The following is a 14,913-nucleotide window of genomic DNA, read 5'->3' as shown; positions in this document are numbered from 1 at the left end:
CTTAAGAGTAAAAAGTTTGTTATAATTACATTTAAATTAAGATCAAGTTTGTAAACACTGTGTCTCATGATTTTGTTGTTTTCCTTAACAGTAATAGATCTTGTAGATGAAGATGATGATGATGGTGGTGATGATGCTCACAGTCATGATGGTATGTATATAACATCACAGCCACCAGTAGTAGCTGACTTCTTGACTAATGATCGTAAGTTCATATTTCTACTGAAATTTGTTTGACAGGTTGTTATGGATAGAATTTGATTTAAGATGATGTTTGTAAATACTGTATTCCAGATGCGATGCACTGTTTTGGAACATCTCCAGTGGTTATACCATAAACATTACGATTAGGCAACACATATTTTGATCATTGTAGACAGAAAAGGGTTTACTTGAAAAAAAGAGACAGCATTGGTCGTATATTTTTACTATTGCAGAATCGATTTTCTGTCACTGAGTGACCATCTTCAGTGCTATATTGTATAACTTAAATTGGGATGCACTGTTGACACTATGCATTACGGCGATCACATAGATAGATCATCCCCTAAGCACTGATGTGTGAATAGGAACACCTACCCTGAATACATATTTAAACTGTAGTGTAGTCAAACGCATACTGATGGGTCTCAGCTGCAATTTTTCATGAAATACATAATCATTGTAAATAATAGCACTCAACAATTGTGTGCTTCATACTTTATCTCACCTTTTGTAGAACTGTTTATGCACACATGAACAGGCTCAGTCTATGTGATCGCCGTAATGCATAGTGTCAACAGTGCATCCCAATTTAAGTTATACAATATAGCACTGAAGATGGTCACTCAGTGACAGAAAATCGATTCTGCAATAGTAAAAATATACGACCAATGCTGTCTCTTTTTTTCAAGTATACCTGTTATCTGGTCGTTGTGCACAAGACAACATGGAGTCGCCAATCAAGAAAAGGGTTTTCTTATAAACCCTGCCATTCGAACTATCCCTAAAACAGAGGAACACAAATCAAAAGATGACGACCTGTATTGATTCCAAAATGTGGGTACCCAAAGGATGACTTCATAAGCTACAAATAACACAGTTCCAAATAAAAAAAAGTCTGTTGTGCAAGGAAATCACATGCAGTGACCAAAAAACAGGCTCAAAAACCAAAGCAACTAAAACCTGCAAATGTCTGCAGTACCAGTGTTTTTACAATTGCAGTTTAAAAATTCCCATACAAAAATTCTTGTAGCCTAAATGATCCATTACAGTGAAATTAACTGGAACTAAATTAAGCTCAAGCTGCAAGAATTTGAGGAACTGTGTAGGTCTCTGCCCTTTACTCGGTTCGGGGAACCTTTTTAGTGTTACTTTTGATTATTTATGTCTTAATAATATAGTAAATAGCAACTCTCATTCCTCAAGCACTTTTTGCTTTTCTTGGCAAAGGAACAGCATCTATTATGTAAATGATACTAACAACTGTACATTCAGAATGGTATGCATGTTCATTGAATGGGGTAGTGTTACGCTGTCTAACTGCTTGAATCACATTAGTGGTGGTGCACTCATTGCACTCACTACCTTAGTAAATATAATATGTAGGTGTTGTTGCTTCTTATGAGCAACAACTGTGATTAAGCTGTACCCACTTCATCATGCTGTGCAAGTTATCATCCCCTAAGCACTGATGTGTGAATAGGAACACCTACCCTGAATACATATTTAAACTGTAGTGTAGTCAAACGCATACTGATGGGTCTCAGCTGCAATTTTTCATGAAATACATAATCATTGTAAATAATAGCACTCAACAATTGTGTGCTTCATACTTTATCTCACCTTTTGTAGAACTGTTTATGCACACATGAATTCTTTATGCATCCTTTTTAGAAAATATGTTGTTGTTGTTGTTGTTGTTGTTGTGGTCTTCAGTCCTGAGACTGGTTTGATGCAGCTCTCCATGCTACTCTATCCTGTGCAAGCTTCTTCATCTCCCAGTACCTACTGCAACCTACATCCTTCTGAATCTGCTTGATGTATTCATCTCTTGGTCTCCCTCTACGATTTTTACCCTCCACGCTGCCCTCCAATGCTAAATTGGTGATCCCTTGATGCCTCAGAACATGTCCTACCAATCGATCCCTTTTTCTAATCAAGTTGTGCCACAAACTTCTCTTCTCCCCAATCCTATTCAATATCTCCTCATTAGTTATGTGATCTACCCATCTAATCTTCAGCATTCTTCTGTAGCACCACATTTCGAAAGCTTCTATTCTCTTCTTGTCCAAACTATTTATCGTCCATGTTTCACTTCCATACATGGCTACACTCCATACAAATACTTTCAGAAATGACTTCCTGACACTTAAATCTATACTCGATGTTAACAAATTTCTCTTCTTCAGAAATGCTTTCCTTGCCATTGCCAGTCTACATTTTATATCCTCTCTACTTCGACCATCATCAGTTATTTTGCTCCCCAAACAGCAAAACTCCTTTACTACTTTAAGTGTCTCATTTCCTAATCTAATACCCTCAACATCACCCGACTTAATTCGACTACATTCCATGATCCTCATTTTGCTTTTGTTGATGTTCATCTTATATCCTCCTTTCAAGACGCTATCCATTCCGTTCAACTGCTCCTCCAAGTCCTTTGCTGTCTCTGACAGAATTACAATGTCATCCGCGAACCTCAAGGTTTTTATTTCTTTTCCATGGATTTTAATACCTACTCCGAATTCTTCTTTGGTTTCCTTCACTGCTTGCTCAATATACAGATTGAATAACATCAGGGAGAGGCTACAACCCTGTCTCACTCCCTTCCCAACCACTGCTTCCCTTTCATGCCCCTCAACTCTTATAACTGCCATTTGGTTTCTGTACAAATTGTAAATAGCCTTTCGTTCCCTGTATTTTACCCCTGCCACCTTCAGAATCCGAAAGAGAGTATTCCAGTCAACATTGTCAAAGGCTTTCTCTAAGTCTACAAATGCTAGAAACATAGATTTGCCTTTCCTTAATCTAGCTTCCAAGATAAGTCGTAGGGTCAGTATTGCCTCACGTGTTCCAATATTTCTACGGAATCCAAACTGATCTTCCCCGAGGTCGGCTTCTACTAGTTTTTCCATTCGTCTGTAAAGAATTCGCGTTAGTATTTTGCTGCTGTGACTTATTAAACTGATAGTTCAGTAATTTTCACATCTGTCAACACCTGTTTTCTTTGGGATTGGAATTATTATATTCTTCTTGAGGTCAGAAGGTATTTCGCCTGTCTCATACATCTTGCTCACCAGATGGTAGAGTTTTGTCAGGACTGGCTCTCCCAAGGCTGTCAGTAGTTCTAATGGAATGTTATCTACTCCCGGGGCCTTGTTTCGACTCAGGTCTTTCAGTGCTCTGTCAAACTCTTCACGCAGTATCGTATCTCCCATTTCATCTTTATCTACATCCTCTTCCATTTCCATAATATTGTCCTCAAATACATCGCCCTTGTATAGACCCTCTATATACTCCTTCCACCTTTCTGCTTTCCCTTCTTTGCTCAGAACTGGGTTTCCATCTGAGCTCTTGATATTCATACAAGTGGTTCTCTTTTTTCCAAAGGTCTCTTTAATTTTCCTGTAGGCAGTATCTATCTTACCCCTAGTGAGATAAGCCTCTACATCCTTACATTTGTCCTCTAGCCATGCCTGCTTAGCCATTTTGCACTTCCTGTCGATCTCATTTGTGAGACGTTTGTATTCCTTTTTGCCTGCTTCATTTACTGCATTTTTATATTTTCTCCTTTCATCAATTAAATTCAGTATCTCTTCTGTTACCCAAGGATTTCTACGAGCTCTCATCTTCTTACATACTTGATCCTCTGCTGCCTTCACTACTTCATCCCTCAAAGCTACCCATTCTTCTTCTACTGTATTTCTTTCCCCCATTCCTGTCAATTGTTCCCTTATGATGTGACTTACCGAACGAAAGCGCTGGCAGGTCGATAGACACACAAACAAACACAAACACACACACAAAATTCAAGCTTTCCCAACAAACTGGTGCCTCATCAGGAAAGAGGGAAGGAGAGGGAAAGACGAAAGGATGTGGGTTTTAAGGGAGAGTGTAAGGAGTCATTCCAATCCCGGGAGCGGAAAGACTTACCTTAGGGGGAAAAAAGGACGGGTATACACTCGCGCACACACACACATATCCATCTGCACATACACAGACACAAGCAGACATATTTAAAGACCAAATATGTCTCGCACACACACACATATCCATCTGCACATACACAGACACAAGCAGACATATTTAAAGACCAAATATGTCTGCTTGTGTCTGTGTATGTGCGGATGGATATGTGTGTGTCTGCGAGTGTATACCTGTCCTTTTTTCCCCCTAAGGTAAGTCTTTCCGCTCCCGGGATTGGAATGACTCCTTACACTCTCCCTTAAAACCCACATCCTTTCGTCTTTCCCTCTCCTTCCCTCTTTCCTGATGAGGCAACAGTTTGTTGCGAAAGCTTGAATTTTGTGTGTGTGTTTGTGTTTGTTTGTGTGTCTCTTTGTTTATATATATATATATATATATATATATATATATATATATATATATATATATATATATATATATATATATATATAGTTATAATAGAGGGAAACATTCCACGTAGGAAAAATATATCTAAAAACAAAGATGATGTGACTTACCAAATGAAAGTGCTGGCAGGTCGACAGACACACAAACAAACACAAACATACACACAAAATTCTAGCTTTCGCAACCAATGGTTGCCTCATCAGGAAAGAGGGAAGGAGAGGGAAAGACAAAAGGATTTGGGTTTTAAGGGAGAGGGTAAGGAGTCATTCCAATCCCGGGAGTGGAAAGACTTACCTTAGGGGGAAAAAAGGACGGGTATACACTCGCGCGCACACACACACATATCCATCCACACATATACAGACACAAGCAGACATCTTTAAAAACCAGGTATGAGTGGCGGCAACTTGAAACTAGCGGAGATTGAGGCCTGGTGGATAACGGGAAGAGAGGATATATTGAAGAGCAAGTTCGCATCTCCGGAGTTCGGATAGGTTGGTGTTAGTGGGATGTATCCAGATAACCCGGACGGTGTAACACTGCGCCAAGATGTGCTGGCCGTGCACCAAGGCATGTTTCGCCACAGGGTGATCCTCATTACCAACAAACACTGTCTGCCTGTGTCCATTCATATGAATGGACAGTTTGTTGCTGGTCATTCCCACATAGAATGCGTCACAGTGTAGACAGGTCAGTTGGTAGATCACGTGGGTGCTTTCACACGTGGCTCTGCCTTTGATCGTGTACACCCTCCGGGTTACAGGACTGGAGTAGGTGGTGGTGGGAGGGTGCATGGGACAGGTTTTACAACGGGGGCGGTTACAAGGGTAGGAGCCAGAGGGTAGGGAAGGTGGTTTGGGGATTTCATAGGGATGAACTAAGAGGTTACGAAGGTTAGGTGGACGGCGGAAAGACACTCTTGGTGGAGTGGGGAGGATTTCATGAAGGATGGATCTCATTTCAGGGCAGGATTTGAGGAAGTCGTATCCCTGCTGGAGAGCCACATTCAGAATCTGATCCAGTCCTGGAAAGTATCCTGTCACAAGTGGGGCACTTTTGTGGTTCTTCTGTGGGAGGTTCTGGGTTTGAGAGGATGAAGAAGTGGCTCTGGTTATTTGCTTCTGTACCAGGTCGGGAGGGTAGTTGCGGGATGCGAAAGCTGTTGTCAGGTTGTTGGTGTAATGGTTCAGGGCTTCCGGACTGGAGCAGATTCGTTTGCCACGAAGACCTAGGCTGTAGGGAAGGGACCGTTTGATGTGGAATGGGTGGCAGCTGTCGTAATGGACATACTGTTGCTTGTTGGTGGGTTTGATGTGGACGGACGTGTGAAGCTGGCCATTGGACAGGTGGAGGTCAACATCAAGGAAAGTGGCATGGGATTTGGAGTAGGACCAGGTGAATCTGATGGAACCAAAGGAGTTGAGGTTGGAGAGGAAATTCTGGAGTTATTCTTCACTGTGAGTCCAGATCATGAAGGTGTCATCAATAAATCTGTACCAAACTTTGGGTTGGCAGGCCTGGGTAACCAAGAAGGCTTCCTCTAAGCGACCCATGAATAGGTTGGCGTACGAAGGGGCCATCCTGGTACCCATGGCTGTTCCCTTTAATTGTTGGTATGTCTGGCCTTCAAAAGTGAAGAAGTTGTGGGTCAGGATGAAGCTGGCTAAGGTAATGAGGAAAGAGGTTTTAGGTTGGGTGGCAGGTGATCGGCGTGAAAGGAAGTGCTCCATCGCAGCGAGGCCCTGGACGTGCGGGATATTTGTGTATAAGGAAGTGGCATCAATGGTTACAAGGATGGTTTCTGGGGGTAACGGATTGGGTAAGGATTCCAGGCATTCGAGAAAGTGGTTGGTGTCTTTGATGAAGGATGGGAGACTGCACGTAATGGGTTGAAGGTGTTGATCTATGTAGGCAGAGATACGTTCTGTGGGGGCTTGGTAACCAGCTACAATGGGGCGGCCGGGATGATTGGGTTTGTGAATTTTAGGAAGAAGGTAGAAGGTAGGGGTGCGGGGTGTCGGTGGGGTCAGGAGGTTGATGGAGTCAGGTGAAAGGTTTTGTAGGGGGCCTAAGGTTCTGAGGATTCCTTGAAGCTCCGCCTGGACATCAGGAATGGGATTACCTTGGCAAACTTTGTATGTGGTGTTGTCTGAAAGCTGACGCAGTCCCTCAGCCACATACTCCCGACGATCAAGTACCACGGTCGTGGAACCCTTGTCCGCCGGAAGAATGACTATGGACCGGTCAGCCTTCAGATCACGGATAGCCTGGGCTTCAGCAGTGGTGATGTTGGGAGTAGGATTAAGGTTTTTTAAGAAGGATTGAGAGGCAAGGCTGGAAGTCAGAAATGCCTGGAAGGTTTGGAGGGTGATTTTGAGGAAGAGGAGGTGGCTCCCGCTGTGATGGAGGACGGAACTGTTCCAGGCAGGGTTCAATTTGGATAGTGTCTTGGGGAGTTAGATCATTAGGGGTAGGATTAGGATCATTTTTCTTCGTGGCAAAGTGATACTTCCAGCAGAGAGTACGAGTGTAGGACAGTAAATCTTTGACGAGGGCTGATTGGTTGAATCTGGGAGTGGGGCTGAAGGTGTGGCCTTTAGATAGGACAGAGGTTTCGGATTGGGAGAGAGGTTTGGAGGAAAGGTTAACTACTGAATTAGGGTGTTGTGGTACCAGATTGTGTTGATTGGAATTTTGAGGTTTTGGAGGGAGTGGAGCTGGAAGTGGGAGACTGAGTAGATGGGAGAGACTGCTTGTGTCTGTATATGTGTGGATGGATATGTGTGTGTGCGCGAGTGTATACCCGTCCTTTTTTCCCCCTAAGGTAAGTCTTTCCGCTCCCGGGATTGGAATGACTCCTTACCCTCTCCCTTAAAACCCACATCCTTTCATCTTTCCCTCTCCTTCCCTCTTTCCTGACGAAGCAACCGTTGGTTGCGAAAGCTAGAATTTTGTGTGTATATTTGTGTTTGTTTGTGTGTCTATCGACCTGCCAGCGCTTTTGTTTGGTAAGTCTCATCATCACACACACAAAGATGATGTGACTTACCGAGCGAAAGCGCTGGCAGGTCAATAGACACACAAACACACACACAAAATGTGTGGCTAGAAAAAAACCGGACTAGTACTGGTGAAACAATAAAACGAATGCAATAAGGCTGAAAGTCGCGTGGCCTGTCACGTGACTCTCGCTCCGCCTTCTGCTCGAGTTTCATCTGCCTCCTGCACTCAGTCTGCCCGTGGCGTCTGTTTTAAGTAGTTGACATTTTGTCTGTGTGTCGGAAAATGTTGAGTGTACAGAAAGAACAGCGTGTTAACATCAAATTTTGTTTCAAACTAGGAAAATCTGCAAGTGAAACGTTTGTAATGTTACAACAAGTGTACGGCGATGATTGTTTATCACGAACACAAGTGTTTGAGTGGTTTAAACGATTTAAAGATGGCTGCGAAGACACCAGTGATGACACTCGCACTGGCAGACCATTGTCAGCAAAAACTGATGCAAACATAGAAAAAATCGGTAAACTTGTTCGACAAGATCGCCGTTTAACAATCAGAGCAGTGGCTGAGTTAACAGGAGTTGACAAGGAAAGTGTTAGGCAGATTCTTCATGAAAGTTTCAACATGAACAAAGTGTGTTCAGAAATGGTTCCAAAGTGTCTCACAATTGAACAGAAGGAACGCCGAAGAATGATTTGTTCTGACATCCTGGAAACTCCTGTTAACTCAGACACTGCTCTGAAACCTGTCAGTATCTCCAGGCTTCTTCCATGTATACAACCTTCTTTTATGATTCTTGAACCAAGTGTTAGCTATGATTAAGTTGTGCTCTGTGCAAAATTCTACCAGGCAGCTTCCTCTTTCATTTCTTACCCCTTCTCTCCCTTTTCCTACTACCGAATTCCAGTCACCCATGACTATTAAATTTTCGTCTCACTTTACTATCTGAATAATTTCTTTTATTTCATCATACATTTCTTCAATTTCTTCGTCATCTGCAGAGCTAGTTGGCATATAAACTTGTACTACTGTAGTAGGCGTGGGCTTCGTGTCTATCTTGGCCACAATAATGCGTTCACTGTGCTGTTTGTAGTAGCTTACCCGCGTTCCTATGTTTTTATTCATTATTAAACCTACTCCTGCATTACCCCTATTTGACTTTGTATTTATAACCCTGTATTCGCCTGACCAAAAGTCTTGTTCTTCCTGCCACCGAACTTCACTAATTCCCACTATATCTAACTTTAACCTATCCATTTCCCTTTTTAAATTTTCTAACTTACCTGCCCAATTAAGGGATCTGACATTCCACGCTCCGATCCGTAGAACGCCAGTTTTCTTTCTCCTGATAACGACGTCCTCTTGAGTAGTCGCCGCCCGGAGATCCGAATGGGGGACTATTTTACCTCCGGAATATTTTACCCAAGAGGACGCCATCATCATCAACCATACAGTAGAGCTGCATGTCCTCGGGAAAAATTACAGCCGTAGTTTCCCCTTGCTTTCAACCGTTCATAGTACCAGCACAGCAAGGCCGTTTTGGTTAGTGTTACAAGGCCAGATCAGTCAATCGTCCAGACTGTTGCCCCTGCAACTACTGAAAAGGCTGCTGCCCCTCTTCAGGAACCACACGTTTGTCTGGCCTCTCAACAGATACCCCTCCATTGTGGTTGCACCTACGGTACGGCTATCTGTATCGCTGAGGCACGCAAGCCTCCCCACCAACGGCAAGGTCCATGGTTCATGGGGGGGGGGGGGGGGGGGTGTTAGAAAATATATTTTTACATAATATATTAGTGCCTGCTACAAACGGAGCAATTCATGTCAGGTACTAATCGGTACTAGACAGTGCCTCCATGCACCGGCTACTCTAACCATCTGGAGCTTTTGGTCTGAGGATGGCCTTGGAAATTGAAACTAAGTCTCATAACAGAAATGGAAATAAAACACATTGGCTTATACTTTGGTATTGCTTACTTCAGTGGCCACATGTTAGAGACACAAGCTGTACTGTTCACGTGCAAGCCTACTCAAAAAACACATCGGCTGTGTAAATGTGTTCTTCTTGCAGGTGGTATAACTGAAACTTGGTAACAATATAGATAAGTCTGTGATCATTAAGTTATTTGCTGGATGGCATAGAATGACCCTGCTGAATTCACTTGATATTTTCTAGTCATTTCCATTGAATAAACAGAGTGATTTGCACGTAAGATGTGACAGTGGGTTGTCAGTGTATGGTTTTGAGTCCAGGAAGATTGTTCCATGCAGACACTGCAACTAATCACATCTTTTATGTTTTGCTACGTCAGTCATAAGCACTGCTGATTCAGTGAGTGAGAGATATCTGGCACAGCTGTTTGCTAGCTCTGATGTGATGGGTTACACTGTGAAGTGAAGGCTGCAATAGCTCTCATTTCCAGTCTTGATGGAGGCCACTTCTTTTTACCTACTCAGTGATGGAGCTTCAGACAACCAGTCCGAAAAGCACCAAGGAAATCTTGAGAAAACTTCTCAATCATAAGTCTCCTTGCCACATTTGGTGCTCCATAATCAAGGGTTAGAAAACTTTGGTACTACACCCTTTTATAATTCATTCTTTTGCTTGTGCTGGCATAGTTTTTGATTTTTGTGAATACACAATTTTATTTACGACACTGTGGCACTAAATAATTAACTGATTTCCTTATGTGTCTACTCCAGCTGGCACATTTCCATACTACTTGACTATGACACAGTACAGCACTTAAACCCAGACTATTTCAAAGTCCAATGTGCACAATATCTTACTAATTCATACTGAATTAGGTTTGCTTGTGTAGTAGATACTTTGTTTTATTAAAATAGACTTATGTTGTAAGGTTATTGTGGTAAGTTTTAATTCATTTGTATTAGTACGTTGCCTATTGTAATAGTATTTTTCCATTAGTTTACTGAATACAACAGGAAATGTAACAAAGAAGTTAATCATCAATTGTATATTCTCTCACATCTCAAATAGAGTAACGATGGTCAGATAGTGTACCTGTTCCATGTCTGTAGAAACCTATTGGTTTGGAGTTAAAAGATATCATCGTGCCAGCCAGGTTTGAAGTGCATTTTTGCCCGAAAAGGAATTTTCTTAATGGTTGTTTGGTAAGGAGTGGAAAATGCAAACATTTGAGGGCACAAGATCAGAAGAATAACTGTGTTAGGGAAGATATCTCAAATAAATTCCTGGATAGCTTTTTTTGGGAAACCAACAGAGTGCAGGTGGGCACTATTGTCACTAAATGTATGCAGTGTTATTGATTGTTTTTCTTATGCTGCAACTGACAGGTGTCTTAAGTTGGTGGTAACAAATGTGAACTGTGATTGACACACTCCTGGAAAGCAGTTTGTAGTATAAAGCCATATCTTTCTACGAAATGCAAAATAATATCTGTTAATCCTGCACTTTCATTGAGCAGATGTCTTATGTTAGGGCACAGCTATTAATTTCATCTTAAGAAGTTAACATAAAGACATCATAACTCACCACCAGTAACAGTATTGCATAAGAATGCCCAGTTAGTGAACTGATGATTTTGTTACTTTGAATTAAAACATGGCCGGCCGCGGTGGTCTAGTGGTTCTGGCGCTGCAGTCCGGAACCGTGGGACTGCTACGGTCGCGGGTTCGAATCCTGCCTCAGGCATGGGTGTGTGTGATGTCCTTAGGTTAGTTAGGTTTAAGTAGTTCTAAGTTCTAGGGGACTTATGACCTAAGATGTTGAGTCCCATAGTGCTCAGAGCCATTTGAACCATTCCAAATTAAAACATGTGGTACTCCTATACCCAACTTCTGAATCTTGCCTATTCCATGCAAACATCACATGGTCAGAGTTCATTACATATGTCAATTATTGAGACTTAATAAATGTGGAAAAGTATTCATGCCAAAACTATATTTCTTAAAACAAAAAAATCCATTTTTGACAGGAATCATCCAATAGCATTTGCCTCACATACAATTCAAAGATTTCGAGTTGCCTACAATGCCTTCACTCGATTATTAGACTCAAATTGAACAATACGTCACGAATGTTAGCACCTTTTCCACTTGCGTCACTGTCTTGTAATATTTTAGCAAAAATTGAAGTATCCAAAGCCCGGTTCATAACTGCAGGACAGATATTAGAATTACAAATAAAATTGACAAGTGTTAAATACTCTCATAGCAACCTACGTGTGTTATATAACTGCATTTTAATTGCTCAGTTTATTGAAGTTAGTTCAAGTGGAAAAAATGAGACTATGATAATAAACAATTTTATGCTTTCAATGCAAAAGCAAAAACATGCCCTAGGCACTCAACTTCATGATCACCTGATCAGATGGTGGTCGGTGTCCAATAGTCAGTGGCTGCTGTATAGTGAGAAAACTCTCTAGCATAAATTGCCCTAATCTTGATGTTGCCTCTAGCTCTTTGATGAAAATATGTCTGAAAGGTTTTACTGTTACTGGTGAGTTAGGAAGTGATGCACATCGTCTTTGAGATTCTATCAGATTGATACTGTTAAAGGATAGGTTAAATTTGGTTTAAAGTATGAAGTAGAGTCTAACTCTTGACTTTGTGTCTACATTGCACTTTGTTTACCAGTAGACCAAAACCTGATACAGCTCTGTCACAGCTTGAACAGAAGACAACAGTTCCTCCAAAAACTTTCGTTCTTTGATTGTTGCCAGATCATGCAGATGGCCAGACTTAGAATTCTTAGGGGCGGCCAGTTTTCTGGTACCTTATGTGAATGATAGAGATTTAGTCTCTGTGGCAGCTGACTTGTGGTCCCACAAGGACCTCAGTGTAATACAGAGATTAATTTTGCATTATGACTTAATGCTGCAGATGGCTGAAGAACTCCATGAACACTAGCAGAGAAAATCGTGTACCTCTGTGCCCACCAGACAATAGGGTTGACAGTGGAACATTCATACTTGATTTTAAGGAGGATTCTCTTCCAGAGAAGGTTAAAAATCATGGTTTACCCCTGCAGTGCGAAGCCGTATTTCCTACTGCTGACTCAGAGCTTTAAATGTTAGTGCTTCTAGCACTTGTCTTCCCATTGTACATACAGTTTTATTGGTGGAGTTAGTGGCCAGCCATTTCACAAAACTTTACCATGTGCACTATCACATGTCTGGCTAAAGTGTGCTAACCAAACCAAGAAATACAGTATCTAGTATTCTGGAACTGAAGATCCCCCCACACTTTCTGGCTCCAAACCAATGGTCATTGTTGTTGTCCCACCCTCACCATTGAAAGACAATGATCCTGAGGTGTGATCCGCCTTCCTTGTTTCCCCGTTATGACTAGCAAGGACATCTGCATATGGTGATTCAATGGAACTGCAATAGATATTACTGTCATCTGCCAGAATTACAATTAATTTCCTCTTGCCATGGGATTTGTGTTGCTCTCCAAGAAACACACTTCACTGACAACCATTTGGCAGCTTTCCGAGGTACTGTGTAATCTGTCGATATTGTAGTGGCCCCAAAGAGTATTTGGGCTATACCACATTGGAAGCAATAGCAGTGTGAGTACAGATGACTCCAGCAACCACCATTTGCAACATTTTTTCCCCTCCAGGCAGTGCACTTACTTATCTTGAGATGGCACCTACAATCCAACAACTCTCGCTCATCTCTTAGGGGCCTTGTGATTGACTATCTGCGTCTGGATCTTGATCTTTATCTGTAATGACAGTGATGCTACCCACGTTAGTGCTGGCCATGGCACTTTTTCAGCTTTTGATCTTATAATCCCCTCCCACAGTCTTGTGGCTTTGCTACAATGCTCACTGCATGACAGTCTTTGTGACAATGACCACTTCCTGGTGATCCTGTCACTTCCTTGTCGCTGCTGCATACCATGCTGGTCTCTTCGGGGAGCTCTCTGTCAGATAGCATTGATGAGTTTAAGGGAGACTCAGATAGCATTGGTGAGTTTATGAGAGACATCTCCAGCTCGATCACCCACACTACTGGATCTGATGTCCCCTTTTATGGACCCATGCTGCCATCGGAAGTTGTGTCGTTGGGCCAAAGACATTGTGACAGCTATTCATAGTCTTTGAAGCACTCTGCAACATCTCAAGTGACATCCTTCACAGACCACCCCAACCACTTTTAAGCTGCTCTGTGCTAAGGCTTGCTATCTAATTAAATGCAGTAAGAAAGAATGCTGGGAGTGCTACATTGCCTGCTTTGGAACTTGTGCCTCTCTATCCCAGGTATGGGTCTAGCTCTGTAGTATACTGGGCCATCAAAGATCAAGAGCTCTTCCAGGTCTTCTTCTTCATATGTGTATCACTATCCACTTTGAGGTAGCATCAGTGTCCTCTTCTTACCAATCTACCTTTTGAATCCTTAAAAGATAAGTTGAAGACATCCTTCTGTTCTTTACCCCCATTACACCCAATTATGCAATGAACCTTACTATGTAAATTATGTTTCTTAAAAGTATAATTCATCAGTATAAGAAAATAGCCAGTGATTTAAGCAGAAAATATCCAATGTTTGATCATGTAAAAATTATTCATGCAGCTAAAATTGCTTATAGTCTGCCTTGGTGCTTCTTGAAAATATTCACCTAGACTCCAGATATTTGTTTACATGTCATGTTGCAGGAATTAAATACCAGATTCAGATTCATCACCATAGAATTTACTTAGAAAACCAGAATGCTTAGTAACATAGAAAAACTGTTTCAGCACAGCAACTGAAGGTGGAGAAGGCATGGGCAGAGGGGGTGGGGGGGACGGGACGGGAAAGGGGGGGGGGGGGGGGAAGGAGACGAATGAACACTATATTTTCTATTAGTTTTTCTCTTACCAGTTGTGTGCTAAAGCTCTTGGAAAGTATAAATTAAAGGAGTAAAGAAAATCACCCACTAAACAGAAGAAGCATTGAGCCTTTGAGCAACTCACATAAAAGAGAAAGAAAACTAACTAGTTTCCAGAAGAAATTTCTTGTCACATTAAAGTACACACTCAATCACTCACTCTCCTGTGTCCCTACATTGTGCCTACTAGAACCAAAATGACTTATTCTGCATGTGAGCAGAATTCCAAAATTTTAAAATCCATACAACTTGGAAAGATGACATTCTGCTTTTGTAGTTTGAATTACCATGCTTTGCAAAGCTGACAACAGCTTTCTTCATGTATTTTTCTGTTTAGGGAGGTGTTGCAATACAGTAGACATTCTGTACCATTTCCAGGCCTTCAGATGAAATTCTATAAGCTAGGCTTCCTTGTTTGTTGCTTGCCAATTTCAACTGGAACTGGAAAATAAATTTGAATCTGTTTTCTTCAGA

At 41.7% G+C, this 14,913-nt stretch overlaps 1 protein-coding gene across 8 annotated transcripts in view; it reads left to right on the top strand.

Annotated features, from left to right (window-relative positions):
* The window catches only part of LOC126237496 (zinc finger protein 235-like), a 200,645-nt gene that overhangs the window by 89,600 nt on the left and 96,132 nt on the right, over positions 1–14,913 (top strand). For 6 of the 8 annotated variants that reach the window (XM_049947649.1, XM_049947652.1, XM_049947653.1 and 3 more), the window contains one exon: positions 92–205. In XM_049947649.1, coding sequence (XP_049803606.1) covers positions 92–205 — 114 coding nt within the window. The remainder of the gene's footprint in view (positions 1–91; positions 206–14,913) is intronic. The other 2 variants (XM_049947651.1, XM_049947650.1) reach the window with 1 other exon arrangement.

The sequence above is a fragment of the Schistocerca nitens genome, chromosome 2 (assembly GCF_023898315.1).
Source record: "Schistocerca nitens isolate TAMUIC-IGC-003100 chromosome 2, iqSchNite1.1, whole genome shotgun sequence".
NCBI lineage: Eukaryota > Metazoa > Arthropoda > Insecta > Orthoptera > Acrididae > Schistocerca > Schistocerca nitens.
The sequence above is the reverse complement of the archived record's forward strand: the minus strand, read 5'-3'. Positions and strand labels throughout refer to the sequence as shown.